At 41.8% G+C, this 20,603-nt stretch overlaps 1 protein-coding gene across 2 annotated transcripts in view; it reads right to left on the minus strand.

Annotated features, from left to right (window-relative positions):
* Positions 1-6,049: 6,049 nt before the first annotated feature.
* LOC307046752 (forkhead box protein A1-like) overlaps positions 6,050-20,603 on the minus strand; it is a 47,690-nt gene continuing 33,136 nt past the window's right edge. Inside the window, exons 1-3 of one of the 2 annotated variants that reach the window (XM_079693349.1) lie at positions 14,485-14,962; positions 14,007-14,142; positions 6,050-8,912 (exon numbers count right to left, since the gene is read on the minus strand). In XM_079693349.1, coding sequence (XP_079549475.1) covers positions 7,977-8,912; positions 14,007-14,072 — 1,002 coding nt within the window. In that variant the 5' untranslated portion in view covers positions 14,073-14,142; positions 14,485-14,962 and the 3' untranslated portion in view covers positions 6,050-7,976. Of the gene's footprint in view, positions 8,913-14,006; positions 14,143-14,484; positions 14,963-20,603 lie in introns of those variants that run through there. The other variant, XM_079693348.1, reaches the window with a different exon arrangement.

Here is a 20,603-nt window from a genome sequence, read left to right on the forward strand (position 1 = left end):
CCTCCTCCTCCTCTGCTCTTTTCTCCGCTCCAGCCCCTTCCCGTTATTGAGCAGATTAACTCGATCCCCTCCAGAGTGCTCCTGCTTGGGGAATGAAAGGCGAGAGAATAAAGGGCCGATGGCCGCCGCTTTGTGTCCTCATTTCCCTCCATAAGGCTGAGAGACCCCCCCCCCCCAAAAAAAACATATGGGCCGTATTACAGCAGACTGGGTGGCACAGACCCACTAATACTACACAGTATATTAAATATACATATTCATATATTAACACTCACAAAACACTGAAATATAAACCCTGTAAATAAAGAACTTAGACAAAAAATACACAATAAATACAAAAAACACTCAAATAAATATATTAGTACAGAGAAAATAAACATATATATATATATAAATACAGAAAATATATCTTAGGGAACAGTAAAAGCAGTAATACTTTAATTTATTATAATTATATAAGTACTGATTTTCTCTTATTTGGAATTCATTAATTTGACTGTTTATTTAATTAATTGTTGCTCATTTTATTTCATATGATCTTATTTGTGTGAATTATATCTAAATAATAACTAGTAGTTATAATAATATATTTAGTTAGTGAATAGAAGAATTGTTGAATTATTAAAATGAGCATTACATAAACGTGTTATTAATTATCCATCGTATCCTTTTATACATTCAAAGTTAAAATCTTTTTACAAACTGAATTTAATTAATTATTTTTCTGTAAAGCTCTGACCCTTCACAATAAAAGCCTCTGTTAGATCATGAAGGTCACACACACACACACACACACACACACACACACACACACACACACACACACACACACACACACACACACACACACACACACACACACACACACACACACACACACACACACACACACACACACACACACACACAGCAAACAATGCATTCATTTAAACCATCTGATGTTTTTATTATTGTTATGATTTGTTTTTAATTTTCGGTCTCTTTAATAAACATTTATTCTCCTCTTGAAGTTAAATATTGTGAAAAATGTTTAAATGTTTAAATTCACATAAAAACCCAGAGTTTATTTTTTTGTTTGTGTTTTAGTTTATATAATCTGATTTATTTGTATTTATTTAAACTATAAAAACACAGGAAACCAAAATAATAATAACATATTCACAATCATCTAAACCATGTGTTTAATATTTATAATATTTAAGAACAGGTTTAAATAAAACAAACAAATTCATCTGTATTTTAAATTCTCACTCTTTCAGTTTTCCTCAGTTTTTCTATTATTTCTTTAAATTAAATGTTTTGTATTATTGGATATAATAATATTATTAAATTAAATGTGTTGTATTCATCTCCCTACTCTCGGCTCCAGATCTGGGGATAAAAGGCGGGTACTTCGCGGGTGTTTCTGGACAAACGGCGAATAATTGGCGGATGATTCGGGATCATGGAGACATTTCACGGCTGTGTGTGTGAGTGGGGGGGATCACAGTGAACGTGTCGCGTTGCGTTCAGGGTCAGCGAGCAGCAGCGGAGGTCCCGGCGCTGCCTTGAGGCCCCGAGAGGCAGGAGGGCCCCGAGCCGCAGGAGGGCCCCGAGTCATCAACTGAATCCAAGAGAATAAAACAGAAATAAGAAATAAAAGAAAATATGCTTTAAAATATTTATTTTTGATTATGATAGTTCTTCAATTCTTTAAAGTAATTAAACATAAGAAATATATTTTTATTTAATCTTTGACTTGAGTTTTAATGAACCTCGTCAAAATAACCAACGTTGATAAAGAATATCTCCAATATATTATTTATGATGGATGTTTTCAGACTTTATTTTATTGGAGATTAAACTTGAAACTAAAGATTGTATTTGTAGTAAAATTATAATCAGGAAGCTGAGGGACTTTTAATAAATGTACATTTTGATTTGATTATTTTTATTAATCTCTAAATAGCATTTTATCCAGAGACTAGGGGCCCTTTATAGAAAACATTACATTTCATTTCATTTAGCTGACGCTTTTATCCAGAGCGACCAACAAGATACAACCTTGAAGAAAACAGAATCGTATAAGTTCATCAGGTTTCATAGAGCCAAACATTTCAAGTGCTACTCAACTGGCTTTAGATAAGCCAGCCCTTTATTAGTATATAAGTGCTTTGTTAGTAATTCTATCTCTGGAAGTGGAGTCTAAAGAGATGAGTTCTCAGTCTGAAGAAGATGTGTAAGCTTTCTGCTGTCCTGATTTCAATGGGGAGCTCATTCCACCATTTTGGAGCCAGGATAGCAAACCCACGTGTTTCTGCTGATGGGAACTTGGGTCCCCCTTGCAGTGCGGGTGCAGCGAGCTGTTTGGCTGATGCAGAGCGGAGTGCACGTGCTGGGGTGTACGGTTTAACCATGTCCTGGATGTAGGAAGGGCCAGATCCATTCACAGCATGGTACGCAAGTACCAGTGTCTTGAAGTGGATTCTAGCAGTTACTGGAAGCCAGTGAAGGGAGCGGAGGAGCGGCGTGGTGTGGGAGAATTTAGGAAGGTTGAAGACCAGACGAGCCGCTGCATTCTGGATGAGCTGCAGAGGTCGGATGGCACATGCAGGTAGACCAGCCAGGAGGGAGTTGCAGTAGTCTAGGCGTGAGATGACGAGAGCCTGGACCAGAACCTGCGTCTCTTTCTGGGTCAGCTGGGGACGTATCCTCCTGATGTTGTAAAGAGTGTATCTGCAGCAGCGGGTTGTAGCAGAGATGTTTGCAGTGAAGGACAGTTTGTTATCTAGGGTCACACCCAGATTCCTTGCAGTCTGAGTCGGGGAAACAACAGAGGGGCCGATGTTGATTGTTAGGTCAAGAGTGGGACAATCTTTTCCCGGAAGGAAAAGCAGTTCAGTCTTGTCTCTATTCTTGTCTTGCTCGATCTTAGTGCTGCATTTGATACTATCGACCATGATATCCTATTGCAAAGACTAGAGCACTTAGTTGGCATACAGGGAACTGCTTTAGGCTGGTTTAGGTCCTATCTATCTGAACGCTCTCAGTTTGTGTGTTTCAACGATGAATCTCCCATGCAAACCAAAGTTAGCCATGGAGTGCCACAGGGCTCAGTGCTCGGACCTATCTTGTTCACCCTATATATGCTTCCGTTAGGCAATATTATAAGGAATAATTCTGTACATTGTCATTGTCATGCGGAAGATACTCAACTATATTTATCAATCAAGCCAGATGAAATTAATCATCTAAATAAAATTCAAGACTGCCTCAAGGACTTAAAAACGTGGATGACTTTAAACTTTTTGATATTAAACACGACCAAAACTGAAGTTATTGTACTTGGCCCAAAGAATCTATGAAACAAATGATCTAAAGATATACTAACTATGGATGGCATTAATTTGGCCTCCAGTGAGACTGTAAGGAATCTTGGTGTTATATTTGATCAGGATTTATCCTTTAACACCCACATAAAATCAATTTCAAGGACCGCCTACTTCCATCTACGTAACATTGCAAAAATCAGGCATATCTTGCCTCAAAACGATGCAGAGAAACTAGTCCATGCATTTGTTACTTCAAGGCTGGATTATTGTAACTCCTTATTATCAGGGTGTACCAAGAAGTCAGTCAAGTCGCTTCAGCTGATTCAAAATGCTGCAGCTCGTGTACTAACCAGAGTTAGGAAAAGGGACCACATTACTCCTGTTCTGGCTGCCTTACACTGGCTCCCTATAGAACACAGGATAGAATTTAAAATTCTTCTTCTGGCCTACAAAGCCCTTAATGGGCAGGCGCCATCTTACCTTAAAGAACTCATTATACCCTACTGTCCTACTAGGGCATTGCGTTCCAAGAATGCAGGGTTGTTGGTTGTTCCTAGAGTCTCTAAAAGTACAATGGGAGCCAGAGCCTTTTCTTATCAAGCTCCACTTTTGTGGAATCAGCTTCCAGTTTGTGTTCAGGAGGCACACACCCTATCCGTTTTTAAGAGTGCGCTTAAGACCTTCCTTTTTGATAAAGCTTATAGTGATAAAATAAAAAATTTCTAATAAGAGTGCATTGACGTAGACACGTTGTGCCTCTTCACCTATACATTTGAGTTCTTACACTTTCACTTAAATCCTAAAAACTTAGATCTTATATTTAAAACTTTATCCAAACCTTTCCCCTCTCTGACCTCTGGAGGTTTATTAGAGGGTAACATGTTGCAGAGAGGCCTAGCCCGGCCGGGGAGTGTGGAACGTAGTCACAGACCCACTCCTACCTCTGACCAGTTCAGGTTCCAGTGGGGACCTCTCTCCCTGCATGTGCCTCTCCACCTCTGTTTCCTACTTCTTACTTGCTACCCTTTCCCCTCAACCTATCCTAAGGGAGTGCATGTATGTAGACACGTTAGTTTAGCTGCTATAGGCTTGGACTGTTGGGGGGGACACCTTACTCCGTCTTTCTGTCTGTCTGTACCTGTGCACTCTCATGGTCCGATTAACCCAGCTTCCCCCACATCTTTTTTTTGTGTCCATATATACGCCGGGGTCCTGAGTCGAGGCTAATCCTGTTGCTGTGGTCGTGTGTCCTGGATCCTCTATCCTGAGTCCTGGATCTGAGTCCTGAACTTGGAGTCGTGGCTGAACCTGTCTCTGCGGTCCTGCCAGACTCTCACCATACTACTTCCCTGATGGCTCCCACAAGATTGCTGACATCCTTGTGGATTCATCTTCTTATTATAGACATATGCATTTCCAAACATTTAACCTATGTTGTATTATCTCTTCAATTTACACACGGCATCCATTGCACGTCTGTCCTTTCTGGGAGAGGGATCCCTCCTCTGTTGCTCTCCCTGAGGTTTCTCCCATGTTCCCCTTTAAACTGTGGGGTTTTCTCTGGAAGTGTTTCCTTGTACGATGTGAGGGTCTGAGGACAGAGGGTCTAAGGACAGAGGGTGTCGTATTGTCATACTGATATTCTGTACAAACTGTGAAGACCACTGAGACAAATTTGTGATATTGGGCTATATAAATAAACATTGATTGATTGATTGTCAAGGTTGAGCTTGAGCTGATGAGCAGACATCCACCGAGAGATGTCAGCTAGACAAGCAGAGATGCATGCGAAGACCTGGGTCTCTGAGCGGGGAAAGGACAGAATTAATTAGTTGTCGTCAGCGTAGCAGTGGTATGAAAAACCATGCGGGCTAATGACAGATCAGAGCGAGTTTGTATACAAGGAGAAGAGGAGGGGACCAAGAACAAGTTAGAGAAGTGTTGATGAAATGAGAAACGGTAGAATATCAGGAGCGATAGTCTGAAGGAGGTTTGAGGGGATAGGGTCCAGAGGACAGGTGGTAGGACGGGCAGAGGTAATGAGGGTAAGACCCTCACTTGGAGAGAGAGGGGAGAAGGAGGTCAGTGTGTGGGTGAAGGGAGGGTCAGGTGACCCAGCGGTGAGTAAAGGTGAGTCAGAAAAAGAAGAGCGAATATCATCAACCGTTTTTTCAAAGTGGTTAACAAAGTCGCTTGACAGAAGGGAGGAGGGGGAAGGGGCTTTGGGGGGGGGGGGTCCAAGAGGGAGGAGGGGGAAGGGGCTTTGGGGGGCCCAAATGGGAGGAGTGGGAAGGGGCTTTGGGGGGGTCCAAGAGGGAGGAGGGGTAAGGGGCTTTGGAGGGGTCCAAGAGGGTGGAGGGGGAAGGGGCTTTGGGGGGCTCCAGGAGGGTGGAGAAGATAGAAAATAGTTGTTGGGGTTGGAATAGGAAGATTGGATCTTATCTTGAAAGAAAGTGCTTTTTGCCTGAGAGATGGAAGCAGAGAAAGAGGAGAGGAGAGCCTGACAGGTTAGGAGGTCGTCATGGTGTTTGGATTTCCACCATTTCCTTGAGATGATGCGATCCAGGACATTGCCAGCCTCTCCCAAGGCGCCTGGTGGACGGTAGAGAACAACAATGGTTAATTGTATAGGATGGGTTACAGTAACGGCATGGATCCTTTTAATGAACCAGACGATGATGTAAGAATGATCGGAAAAACTGATTAAAATGTGTTTGTTTTATTTTGAAAATGACAGAATAAGTTAACAAGTGAAAAAGAAGAACATGGCTGTTGCTATGGTAACGCTGGGTTTCCGAAAAACTTCAAAAGATCCAAAACCTCCTCAAAGCTGTCACCATCAGAAGAAGAGAATTGCATTGTGGGTAATGGAGTCTCAAGGTTCAGAAGAAGAAGAACATGCAGCAAAAACAAACAACAACAAAGACGTGCCGGGGGGGGGGGGGGTGGGAGAGAGAGAGACCCCTCCCACTTCATGCACACGGTAAGAATAATTTATAATTAATACAAAAACACGGAGGGTCTCCTTCCACACAGCTCTGTTCACCATCATCATCATCATCATCATCATCATCATCATCATCATCATCATCATCATCATCATCATCATCACCACCCTCACCACCGTCACCCTCATCATCATCATAACAATAATAACAACAATAATAATGACTGTTTTAATGTTTAAACAGTATTCTTGTTTCTGTGAAGTGTTTACAATTAAAACTCTTTCCCAACATGCCTTATGTTCTTAAAACTCTTTCCCAGCATGCCTTATGTTCTTAAAACTCTTTCCCAGCATGCCTTGTGTTCTGAGACTTAAAGCAACGCAGAAGAAGAAGCTGATTATTTATTTTAATATTTGTATTATATACATCTCCGATCAATAATCAGTAACATTTGCTTTTATATTTCCTGTTAGTATTTTTTCAAATAAAACTTGAGTTCTGTATTTTAACGTTGACTCTGGTTTCTTTACGATTATGAATCTTTTATAAGAGTTACTATTATAATAAACATAATGAATGTAATTAAGGCGTTACAGATCAGAGTAGCTGTGTGGGGGGGGGAACCCTGAGGGTCGCGGCCCCCCCGGGGTCGTGGGTCGTGAGAAGTGGCCCCTGATCAAACACTGAGTTATAATAAATAATGTGACCTTTAGTTTGAAATCTACTCACAGCAATAAGACTTTTCATTTGAAATCTTCTCCAACGGCGGCTTCTTCTTTATTAAATATTATTATTATTTTAATATAAATTTTCTTCAGGTTTCTAGAAACACTTTAAATGATTAATAAATGAGGTGGTTCTTTTTATTTTAATCAACTTTTCATGGAAACTTTATTTTAATTTTAAAGTGAATTTATCACCATGAAGCGTCCGAAGCCGAAGTAAGACCATGAAGCGTCCGAAGCCGAAGTAAGACCATGAAGCGTCCGAAGCCGACGTAAGACCATGAAGCGTCCGAAGCCGAAGTAAGACCATGAAGCGTCCGAAGCCGAAGTAAGTGTAAATGTGAACAATGAGAGGAACAGCTGATCAACTTTTGCTCTCAGAAGTTTAAAGATATAAAACGGAGGAACTCTGACAGGTGCAAGGCATGATGGGAATTGGAGTTGTATTTTAGAATAGTCCTATCAATATCTGTTTAGTAACATTTACTTCAACAGCGTGAGGGTTTGGTCCCCCGAGGCCCCTGAGGTCGTCTAGACTATAGAGGCCCTGAGGGTGTCTAGAGCCCCCTGAGGGTGTCTAGAGGCCCCTGAGGATGTATAGAGACCCTGAGGCCCCTGAGGTTGCCTAGACGCCCCTGAGGGTATTTAGAGGCCCCTGAGGATGTCTAGAGACCCTGAGGCCCCTGAGGTCGCCTAGAAGCCCCTGAGGGGACTTCATTAAACCTCAAACCAGAACGTGATTGAATCTGAAAGCTGCCTGCGTAGTTTAGGTTGATGATGAATGTGGAACATTAATTATTATTATTATTATAATGTGTGTGGAAGGAGGCCCCTGTGTTTGGAAGGGGGCCCCTGTTCATGCCCCCTGTTTGTGGAAGGAGGCCCCTGTGTGTGCCCCCTGGGTGTGGAAGGGGGCCCCTCTGTGGTTTGAGTCTCTTTCGCTCACAGTCAGACAGGAAGTCCATGCAGAATAAGAGTACGAACAGGAAGTCCTATGAGGTGTTGATGAGTGGGCGGGGGTACCCCCCCCCTTGGTAGTAGTTGGGCTCCAGCGAGTCGAGTCCCCGGCCCCCGGCCCCCCCGCTGTAGGAGTACTGCAGCGCCTCGTAGGCCCTCAGCTCCAGCTTGCTCTGCTCCGAGGACATCAGGTTGCTGATGGAGAACGGGTGGTCGAAGGCGTAGTGGTCCTTCAGATCCATGTGGGGGGGGAGGAGCTTCAGGTCCAGGCCGGGGGGTGGGGCCTGGCTGGAGGAGGGGGGGTCCGGGGGCCCTGGTTTATCTGAAGGAGACGCCCCCCCCTCCTTCCCCGGCTTCCTGTCACACTTGAACCTCTTCTGGCGCCGCAGGTAACAGCCGTTCTCGAACATGTTCCCAGAGTCCGGGTGCAGCGTCCAATAGGAACCCTTCCCGGGTTTATCTGGCGAGCGAGAGACCTTGACGAAGCAGTCGTTGAAGGAGAGCGAGTGGCGGATGGAGTTCTGCCAGCGCTGCTGGTTCTGCCGGTAGAAGGGGAACAGGTCCATGATCCATTGGTAGATCTCGCTGAGTGTCAGCATCTTACTGGGCGCCTGCTGGATCGCCATGGTGATGAGCGAGATGTAGGAGTATGGCGGCTTGGCGTGAGGGAAGCTGCGCCGGAAGGCCTTCCTGCTGCCCCCCCCGCCCCCATACAGGCCCGGGCCCGGACTCACAGCTCCGTAATGGTTCAGGTTCACCTGCTGGGCCGAACTCATGGGGGGGCTCAGGGTCCCGCCCCCCCCCAGGCCCGTCATGGCCGCTGGGCCGGGTCCCATCGCCCCCCCTGGGCTCAGACCAGATCCGTAAGACATGTTGAAGGAACCCGACGTCCCGCCGCCCGACATGTAGCCTGACATGGAGCCCATCCCCAGACCAGAACCCATGCCACCGCCCGCAATCGGAGAGTAGACCTGCAGAGAGAGAGACTGTTAGACAATAACCAGAACTACTTACACCAGAACCAGAACTACTAACACCAGAACAACTTACACCAGAACCAGAACTACTAACACCAGAACTACTTACACCAGAACTACTTATACCAGAACCAGAACAAGTACCAGAACTACACCAACACCACCGCTAAGCTAAAGGAGGCTAATGTTTGGCTATGAGGGAACTACAGCACGGTTACATGACTTCACGTCAACACCGCTAAGCTAAAGGAGGCTAATGTTTGGCTATGAGGGAACTATAGCACGGTTACATGACTTCACGTCACCACAAAATAAAATGAAATAAAAATTAATATTTCTCCACTGGTCTGTGCTATAAATGTATTTTCTGTTCCTACGCGGTGAGAGACGCTGAGCCTCAGCTCGGATGCTCTCACTCTGTATGTCCCAATACGATGTCTACAGAGACTTCACTCTGCGTCCTGACTCTCCATATCTAATGTATGTAATGTGTGTGTGACATGTATGCTGATGTGACATGAAGGTGAGGCAGACAGTAGGGGGCGCACGTGAGCCCACAGGTTCTTGTTGCTATTATTCTACGCAGAGAAGATAAAGAGGTAATAGAGATCTTTGTCCAGAAGGATAGGCACCTGGACTTCCTCTTCAAGTCAAGGTGAGACCACCATTGTATTGAAAATGGGATCTTACCAAGAGAGAACAATCCAATATTTAAATAAAACTACATTTTTGTTGGTATCCTTTTGTTGAACGGTCAGTTTAAAATTAATCTAAGCATCAGACTAAAAAAGCGTTTGGAAATAACAGAATATTTCGATTAAGGTCAAAATACATGGTGTTAAGACCTTATCTTGATAACAACCAAAAACACGCTAAGGGACCATTGACCTCCAGACAGGAAGTGATGCTGACTCATTCCTGCTGAACTTCATAAAACTCATACCATCCCATCAGGCTGAAAACAACGGTAACATATTTATTTTAGTTTGGAGGCTTACAGATATAAATATATAGATGTGTAAAAACTGAGAATAAAGTTTCAATTTGAGCTGAAATCAGATCCTGACGTCCTAACCCTGCGTCAGTTAAATAAAGCAGAGGATGTAAAGCAGGGGGGTCAAACTCAATTTCATGGCAGGCCACATCAGCATCATGGCTGCACTCAAAGGACGGGTTGTAACTTTAAGACTATATAAGAATACATATATAAAATAATGTATTATATTTCATGATTGCCTCTGCATTGGATTATTATCAGATAGGGTAATAACTTCAAATTTAGTCTGAAAGCAGAAGTCTAGGGCAAATAACTGCAAGTCTCTTCAGTGTGCATGTAGCAACATGATTTAAAAAGAAAAGTCACATTCTTGAAAAAAGTCAAAATCCAAGAAATAAATTTCATTTTTGAAAAACCCTTGTCAAATTCTGAGAACATGATCAAATTTGAGATGCATTGTGGGACATGTAGTTTATGTGCAACGTGCTTCTATAAAGCGGCATGTAACCGAGTAATAAACATATCATATTCTTTCAGAGCTCTTGCGGGGCCACATGAAATGAAGTCACGGGCCGGATTTGGCCCCCGGGCCTTGAGTTTGACCCCCCTGAAGGGTAGACATGTGGATTACAACAGTCAGTTTATGAGAAGGCTGACCCCGAGACCTGAGGAGTTAATCAGACGATATATATATATATGATATATATGATATATATATTATTATTATTATAAAATATATCAAGAGGAAGCGTTTTGACTCTTTACGGTGTTTCAGCTTTTTGATGCAGACACATTATACTTTGACTCTTCTTTACTCTGGAACCAAATACATATTATACATAGGATTGTGTTTATATATACAACACAGGGGTTGTGTTTTTAGGTGTTTTGATGCAGAAACGAGACATTTTTCATATTAATCAAAACTCCTCCGGTTTTTCGCTCTGCTTTGAAAGAAACGGGAAATTCAACTTTAGAGAAACATTATATATAAATATAGAATAAACTGTATTTATTCACCTGATCTTCCTGTTTGTCCTGTTATTTCCGCATTTTGTGTATTTTACATTTTCTCCGTCTAAAATCTCCCTCCTCGCGCGTGCCTCTCTTTTCTCCCTCCTCGCGCGCGCCTCTCTTTTCCCGCACGGATCAATAAAGGTTCTCTCTAAGGCTCTATGACCCGGGGCAGGGTCCGGTTCTCCGGGCTCATAGAGGAGCTCAGAGCCGGGGCAGAGGTGCTGTGCCCCGGCTCTGAGCGGCCCTCGCGCGCACCTCTCTGTTCCCTTGCGCGAGCCTCTCTGTTCCCTTGCGCGAGCCTCTCTGTTCCCTCGCGCGCGCCTCTCTTTTCCCGCACAGACCAATAAAGGTTAATCTGATCTTCAAACAAAATACTTCTAAATTATCAAAACTACTATAATTACTTTTAATTATTTCTGCTGTGATTTTAAAGTTTTAATATTAAAGACTGAATATTATCTGAAATAAACATTTAGAGAATTATTTTTGAAATCTCTTCTTTAATAAAAAATCACATATCGATCTCTAATAATAATCTTTCATGGTGATCTGCTCTATTTGAATGCACCTGCCGATTACCTGATCAAGTTAGATGCCGCCTCTCACAGCGCGCTGAGATTTGTGTGAACTCATCTGTACCCTGTAGCCGGGGCTGTGACTGACTGTAAAGTACTAACTCATCACTGTAGGCCAACCCTGTAGCCGGGGCTGTGACTGACTGTAAAGTACTAACTCATCACTGTACCCTGTAGCCGGGGCAGGTCTGTGACTCACTGTAAAGTATGAACTTATCTGTACCCTGTAGCTGGGGCAAGTCTGCCTTCACTGACTGTACGGAGGCTCAGTCATTGGTACATGTTCATCTACAAAGCCATGTTTGGTAAACTACCATCTTACATCTGCTATCTGATCTCACAGAGAGTTGCCGGTATTGCCTGAGATCTCATGATGTGGTTTTGTTAAATGTGCCAAGTGCTAGGACTGATTTAGGGACGAAAGCTTTTAGGTGCGCAGCCCCTCTAGCTTGGAACGATCTGCAGAAAGAATGGAAACTGAGCAAATTGGTTCCACTGCATGTTTTCAAAGCTCGGATAGATGCGATGCTGTTGGAACCTGTACGTGTCGTTAGATCTGTAAACTGTAAATCCTGTATCTTTGGGGTATGACGTCCTTTTGGTTTCCCTGTTGTTTCATGTTTTATGTGTCATGTGGAACCTGCTGCTGCAGGTCTCCCTTGAAAAAGAGATCGATGATCTCAATAGGATTCACCTGGTTAAATAAAGGTTTGAAATGAAATGATATTGAATTAGTTAACCTTTATTAACCTCCGAAGAACAAAACAAACCTCACGATTTGAAATTATTTAATAATTATTATTTCCGGTCAAATCAATCCTTTAATAATGAGCTGATCCCCTTTAATGCTTTATCAATAACTATAACTATATATATCTATATATATATCTATCTATATATATATATATATATAGATCGATATATCTATATCTATATATGTATATTATATAACTATATAGATATATTGTATAACTATATATATATATATAGTTATATAATATATATATAGATATTATGACGGGATGATTATTAATACACTTTTACAGAAGAAATAAAACTCGTTTTTTTTGCCTCTTAATTAATAAATAAATACAATTTAAATATTTCTTAATAAATGAACTATTGCTTCTTCCTGAAGACTTATTATATTTATTATTACATTACATGATATATCATCAAATCATACCTCAAAGATATCTGAGAGTAAATTAATTTTCTCTTTCGATCCGACTTTAGCATTTAAACATTTAAACTTTAAAATACAAACTGTTATTTTAATGTTATTATGCTATTTAATAAATACGATTTAAAATGCGGATTCTTTGCAGATTTTAATGTAAAAACGAATGAAAGTAAATCTGTGTTAATCAATAACCCGCTGATCAGCCTGTATCGGTCCGTTAACACGGGATCAATAAAGAGTAAAAACTTCAATTATTAATGTGATAAAGGTTTAAAAGTTTATTTGTTATAATTTAACTTAATCTTCTTCTAAAACATTTAGATTCTTATGCATTATATATTTGAACATCCGCTCCGTACTGATCAATAATATGTGATCAATTTAATAAATAAAGATGTATACAAACTAAAGTTCGATGTCCAATTATCCTTTTAACAGAGTTATTATAATAAAGACTTATATTATCAATAAGGTGTTTATTTGAATTATATTAATAATAAAGGTATTTTTTATCATGGTCTTTTTAAGGGTTAATAATAACACATTATAAATCATCCTGTTGTATTTTATTCTCTCATTAAGACGGTTTCTAAATGTTATTTAATCATCTGTTTCTAAATGTTATTTAATCATCTGTTTCTAAATGTGATTTAATCATCTGTTTCTAAATGTGATTTAATCATCTGTTTCTAAATGTGATTTAATAATGTGTTTCTAAATGTTATTTAATAATCTGTTTCTAAATGTTATTTAATAATGTGTTTCTAAATGTTATTTAATAATCTGTTTCTAAATGTCTTCCTGTTTTTAATTTCTCTATAACTTCGCCTTTCAAATAAATAAAGCTGCCTTATCTTTAATAAAACAACCTTTATAAATGGTTATGGTAACTTTAACTACATAAAGTGATAAAGAGTCTGCCGTACCGAATCAGAGTTTACTGTTTCCCCCGGAATAAACCCGGACCCGGCCCCGCGTCCCAGAGCCGGGGCAGAGGCGCTGCTCCCCGGCTCTCTGAGACTCTGTGACCCGGAGCAGAGGCGCTGCTCCCCGGCTCTCTGAGACTCTGTAACCCGGAGCAGAGGCGCTGCTCCCCGGCTCTCTGAGACTCTGTGACCCGGAGCAGAGGCGCTGTTCCCCGGCTCTCTAAGGCTCTGTGACCCAGAGCAGAGGCGCTGTTCCCCGGATCTCTAAGGTTCTGTGACCCGGGGCAGAGGCGCTGTTCCCCGGCTCTGAGCGTCTCTGTGACCCGGGTCCGGGGTTCCGGCCCACAAGGACCCCTTCTCTTTGCGGATAATATAATAAACTCTGATCACCTCCTCGCTGTAGTATCCGCTCCAGTCGGGAGCCTCGTGCCCTTCCATCTTCACCGGACCCAGCATGTCGGGGCCCGCGGCCGGAACACGGGTCCTGCAGGTCCAGAACCAGGACCCGGGCTGAGAGAAGGAGGTCCTGCAGGTCCAGAGAGCCGAGCCGAACCGAGCCGAGCCAAGAGGAGCAGAGAGAGACAGTGAGGAGGAGAGAGAGTGACCCGAGGAGAGGAGCTGCTGTAGGTACAACCCCCTTACACACACACACACACACACACACACACACACACATACACACACACACACACACACACACACACACACACACACACACACACACACACACACACACACACACACACACACACACACACACACACACACACACACACACACACACACACACACACACACACACACACACACACACACACACACACACACACACACACACACACACACACACACACACATCCTTGCCAACCTTGAGACCTCAGAAATCGGGAGGATTTCAAAACCACCGCCGGAGCTGTATTAGATTAACATTAACATGCTTATTGTAGCTGTAAGTGCACTGCCTTGCGGCCTGAAGCACCATCCTTGATGGAGCACATGTGTGGGCTGGACCTGTGTTTTACAGGAAAGGAGTGAGCAGAGGGTCGAGTTGTCGATTCTTGTTCTATTTTCTGTGACTATCTTCCTCACTGTGCAGAACAACCTCTCAGACTTTCAGTTCCGCGCGCTACTAAAGAGACGCGCTACCATGGAAACCAAACAATGGTGTAGCTGTATTAAAGTCCGAGTGGAAACAGTCCTGAGTAAATCTGATATTGTCAGAAATCAATGCGGGAGAAATATGACCCCGGGAGGAAACCGGGAGAGGGCAATGAAATCGGGAGTCTCCCGTGAAAATCGGGAGGGTTGGCAAGTATGACACACACACGCACGCACGCACACACACGCACGCCTACACGCACACGCATGCATACACGCACGCGCGCGCACACACACACACACACACACACACACACATCCACACACACACACACACACACACACACACACACACACACACACACACACACACACACACACACACACACACACACACAAACAATTGGGGGGGGGGCATAGAAAATAAATGGTAATATTTCAAGATGAATTCTCGGTTGAAGTCGAATATTTGAGAAACCTGGGAATTAAAGGAAACTGTTCTGGATAAAAGACCCTTTAAATGTCTGGATTTTAAAATAATTCGCGCTGTGAGTGAGGAAATAACCCAAATAAAGAGACTACATAGGTTCTCAGATCCAAACTGAAAGACCTGATCTGGAATTTTTTATTTTTTTTTAAATTGAAATCATTGTTTTTAAAATGATGTATCAATGGCATTTATTTTATTTAATCTCATGTAGAAGTTTCATACAGTTGGAGAATCTGTGGGTCATGTTCAGGTGTATATCAGTATGTAGTGTCTCTACTTTAAAGAGTCCTCTCCTCCTGATGTTCAGGTGTATATCAGTATGTAGTGTATTTACTTTAAAGAGTCCTCTCCTGCTGATGTTCAGGTGCATATCAGTATGTAGTGTCTCTACTTTAAAGAGTCCTCTCCTCCTGATGTTCAGGTGTATATCAGTATGTAGTGTCTCTACTTTAAAGAGTCCTCTCCTGCTGATGTTCAGGTGTATATCAGTATGTAGTGTCTCTACTTTAAAGAGTCCTCTCCTCCTGATGTTCAGGTGTATATCAGTATGTAGTGTCTCTACTTTAAAGAGTCCTCTCCTGCTGATGTTCAGGTGTATATCAGTGTTTAGTGTCTCTACTTTAAAGAGTCCTCTCCTGTTGATGTTCAGGTGTATATCAGTATGTAGTGTCTCTACTTTAAAGAGTCCTCTCCTGCTGATGTTCAGGTGTATATCAGTATGTAGTGTCTCTACTTTAAAGAGTCCTCTCCTGCTGATGTTCAGGTGTATATCAGTATGTAGTGTCTCTACTTTAAAGAGTCCTCTCCTGCTGATGTTCAGGTGTATATCAGTATGTAGTGTCTCTACTTTAAAGAGTCCTCTCCTCCTGATGTTCAGGTGTATATCAGTATGTAGTGTCTCTACTTTAAAGAGTCCTCTCCTGCTGATGTTCAGGTGTATATCAGTGTTTAGTGTCTCTACTTTAAAGAGTCCTCTCCTGTTGATGTTCAGGTGTATATCAGTATGTAGTGTCTCTACTTTAAAGAGTCCTCTCCTCCTGATGTTCAGGTGTATATCAGTATGTAGTGTCTCCACTTTAAAGAGTCCTCTCCTGCTGATGTTCAGGTGTATATCAGTATGTAGTGTCTCTACTTTAAAGAGTCCTCTCCTCCTGATGTTCAGGTGTATATCAGTATGTAGTGTCTCCACTTTAAAGAGTCCTCTCCTGCTGATGTTCAGGTGTATATCAGTATGTAGTGTCTCCACTTTAAAGAGTCCTCTCCTGCTGATGTTCAGGTGTATATCAGTATGTAGTGTCTCCACTTTAAAGAGTCCTCTCCTGCTGATGTTCAGGTGTATATCAGTATGTAGTGTCTCTACTTTAAAGAGTCCTCTCCTCCTGATGTTCAGGTGTATATCAGTATGTAGTGTCTCTACTTTAAAGAGTCCTCTCCTGCTGATGTTCAGGTGTATATCAGTATGTAGTGTCTCTACTTTAAAGAGTCCTCTCCTGCTGATGTTCAGGTGTATATCAGTATGTAGTGTCTCTACTTTAAAGAGTCCTCTCCTGCTGATGTTCAGGTGTATATCAGTATGTAGTGTCTCTACTTTAAAGAGTCCTCTCCTGCTGATGTTCAGGTGTATATCAGTATGTAGTGTCTCTACTTTAAAGAGTCCTCTCCTGCTGATGTTCAGGTGTATATCAGTATGTAGTGTCTCTACTTTAAAGAGTCCTCTCCTGCTGATGTTCAGGTGTATATCAGTATGTAGTGTCTCTACTTTAAAGAGTCCTCTCCTCCTGATGTTCAGGTGTATATCAGTATGTAGTGTCTCTACTTTAAAGAGTCCTCTCCTGCTGATGTTCAGGTGTATATCAGTGTTTAGTGTCTCTACTTTAAAGAGTCCTCTCCTGCTGATGTTCAGGTGTATATCAGTATGTAGTGTCTCTACTTTAAAGAGTCCTCTCCTTTTTGAGGTTCAGGTGTATATCAGTATATAGGGTCTCTAATTTAAAGAGTCCTCTCCTTTTTGAGGTTCAGGTGTATATTAGTATGTAGTGTCTCTACTTTAAAGAGTCCTCTCTAGCTGATGTACAGATATCCCACCCCTTAACCTATCACATACAATGTGTTTGCGCGATAGCCAATAGGAGTGTGAGTATTACATAGTGATGTCACTGTGTTCCTGAAGTAAACAAAGGAAGGAGGCCATCCAGTTTTAGATTCAGGTACTTGGGTCCTGTTCTAAGAGGTAAACGTGTAATGTGTCTAAATCACGGTGTTTAAAAGCAATGCCTCCTGAAAACTATATACACAAAGTTACATCAAATATATAAACACTGATTTCTATAAATGCTAAATAATATTCATAAGTAGGAAATTATCTTCACATTAGAACACAACAGGTGTCCCTAATTATCTGGTGTTTCACGTTGTCCCTGTTTGAATGTGATTGACGGCTCTTTAAACAGACTGCTGACTGTAAGGAACAAAGTACTTCCTGTAAACAAGCTGTCTCAGGTTCAAACACAGAGGCTGTTAGTGACCTGTCAATCACAGGAAGCCCCTCCCTAAAGCATATGCTGCTTCTTGCTTATGTCTCACTCAGGTCCATTTACTGTATGAACATCAATTAGACATGAACGTAGAGGAGTAGGAACATCTTCTCTACAATCTGAGGTAATAGAGAGAGAAGCAGGAACATTTCCTCATAGACTTCTATACAATCTGAGGTAATAAAGAGAGAGAGAAGTAGGAACATTTCCTCAGACTTCTCTACAATCTGAGGTAATAAAGAGAGAGAGAAGTAGGAACATTTCCTCATAGACTTCTCTACAATCTGAGGTAATAGAGAGAGAAGCAGGAACATTTCCTCATATACTTCTCTACAATCTGAGGTAATAAAGAGAGAGAGAAGTAGGAACATTTCCTCATAGACTTCTCTACAATCTGAGGTAATAAAGAGAGAGAGAGAAGTAGGAACATTTCCTCATAGACTTCTATACAATCTGAGGTAATAAATAGAGGGAGAAGCAGGAACATTTCCTCATAGACTTCTATACAATCTGAGGTAATAAAGAGAGAGAGAAGTACGAACATTTCCTCATAGACTTCTATACAATCTGAGTTAATAAAGAGAGAGAGAAGCAGGAACATTTCCTCATAGACTTCTATACAATCTGAGTTAATAAAGAGAGAGAGAAGTAGGAACATTTCCTCAGACTTCTTTACAATCTGAGGTTATACAGAGAGAGAGAAGTAGGAACATTTCCTCATAGACTTCTCTACAATCTGAGGTAATAAATAGAGGGAGAAGCAGGAACATTTCCTCATAGACTTCTATACAATCTGAGGTAATAAAGAGAGAGAAGCAGGAACATTTCCTCATAGACTTCTATACAATCTGAGGTAATAAAGAGAGAGAAGTAGGAACATTTCCTCATAGACTTCTCTACAATCTGAGGTAATAAAGAGAGAGAGAAGTAGGAACATTTCCTCATAGACTTCTATACAATCTGAGGTAATAAAGAGAGAGAGAACTAGGAACATTTCCTCATAGACTTCTCTACAATCTGAGGTAATAAAGAGAGAGAGAAGTAGGAACATTTCCTCATAGACTTCTCTACAATCTGAGGTAATAAAGAGAGAGAGAGAAGTAGGAACATTTCCTCAGACTTCTCTACAATCTGAGGTAATAAAGAGAGAGAGAAGTAGGAACATTTCCTCATAGACTTCTATACAATCTGAGGTAATAAAGAGAGAGAAGCAGGAACATTTCCTCATAGACTTCTATACAATCTGAGGTAATAAAGAGAGAGAAGTAGGAACATTTCCTCATAGACTTCTCTACAATCTGAGGTAATAAAGAGAGAGAGAAGTAGGAACATTTCCTCATAGACTTCTATACAATCTGAGGTAATAAAGAGAGAGAGAACTAGGAACATTTCCTCATAGACTTCTCTACAATCTGAGGTAATAAAGAGAGAGAGAAGTAGGAACATTTCCTCATAGACTTCTCTACAATCTGAGGTAATAAAGAGAGAGAGAGAAGTAGGAACATTTCCTCAGACTTCTCTACAATCTGAGGTAATAAAGAGAGAGAGAAGTAGTAACATTTCCTCATAGACTTCTCTACAATCTGAGGTAATAAAGAGAGAGAGAGAAGTAGGAACATTTCCTCAGACTTCTCTACAATCTGAGGTAATAAAGAGAGCCAGAGAAGTAGGAACATTTCCTCAAAGACTTCTATACAATCTGAGGTAATAAAGAGAGAGAGAAGCAGGAACATTTCCTCATAGACTTCTTTACAATCTGAGGTAATACAGAGAGAGAGAAGTAGGAACATTTCCTCATAGACTTCTCTACAATCTGAGGTAATAAAGAGAGAGAGAAGCAGGAACATTTCCTCATAGACTTCTCTACAATCTGAGGTAATAAAGAGAGAGAGAAGTAGGAACATTTCCTCAAACTTCTCTACAATCTGAGGTAATAAAGAGAGAGAGAAGTAGGAACATGTGTCACCCTCTGCTGGTTATCAGAGAGGATGCAGCTTTTAGGGAGCTTCAGCTTCATTTTTCTGCAGGTTCCCTCCTGTATCAACACAGTGTTGGCCTCAGGTCAGCCATCAATCCCCTTCCTCATGCTGAAGTGTCTTTGAGTAAACATTGAACTCAGACTGCAGGTCATGTTTGATAATAAACTTGAAAAACTACAGGCAGAAGCACTCTGTTCTGTTCACAGTGCTGAGCAGATGCTGCCCCCTGCTGGATGAATGATGATGTTGCAGTGACAGAAATCAGCTGTCTCCCCTAGACCTGAAATATTTCTTGGATGTGTACACTTAAACAAATTACAAATAATTCTCAGACTTACCACAGGTATTGATTTCTTGGATCAATTGATTAATACATTATTTTTAATAACTTACAGCAGTTCAAGTGGAGGTGAGACTGGGAACAGAGGTGACAAAGATCTACACTATCCAGAGTCCACCAGAAGACTACAGTACCCAGAGTCCACCAGAGGACTACAGTACCCAGAGTCCACCGGAGGACTACAGTACCCAGAATCCACTAGAAGACTACAGTACACAGAGCCCACCAGAAGACTACAGTACACAGAGTCCACCAGAAGACTACAGTACCCAGAGCCCACCAGAAGACTACAGTACACAGAGTCCACCAGAAGACTACAGTACCCAGAGCCCACCAGAAGACTACAGTACCCAGAGCCCACCAGAAGACTACAGTACCCAGAGTCCACCAGAAGACTACAGTACCCAGAGCCCACCAGAAGACTACAGTACCCAGAGCCCACCAGAAGACTACAGTACCCAGAGTTAGTTTTAGCAGGAGTAATCTGACCTTGGGGTTGGGGTCCCCTCTCCTGGGGGGAGGGGGGGGTCCCCTCCTGTCAAAAAC

This window comes from Notothenia rossii (genome assembly GCF_949606895.1).
Source record: "Notothenia rossii genome assembly, chromosome: 7".
NCBI lineage: Eukaryota > Metazoa > Chordata > Actinopteri > Perciformes > Nototheniidae > Notothenia > Notothenia rossii.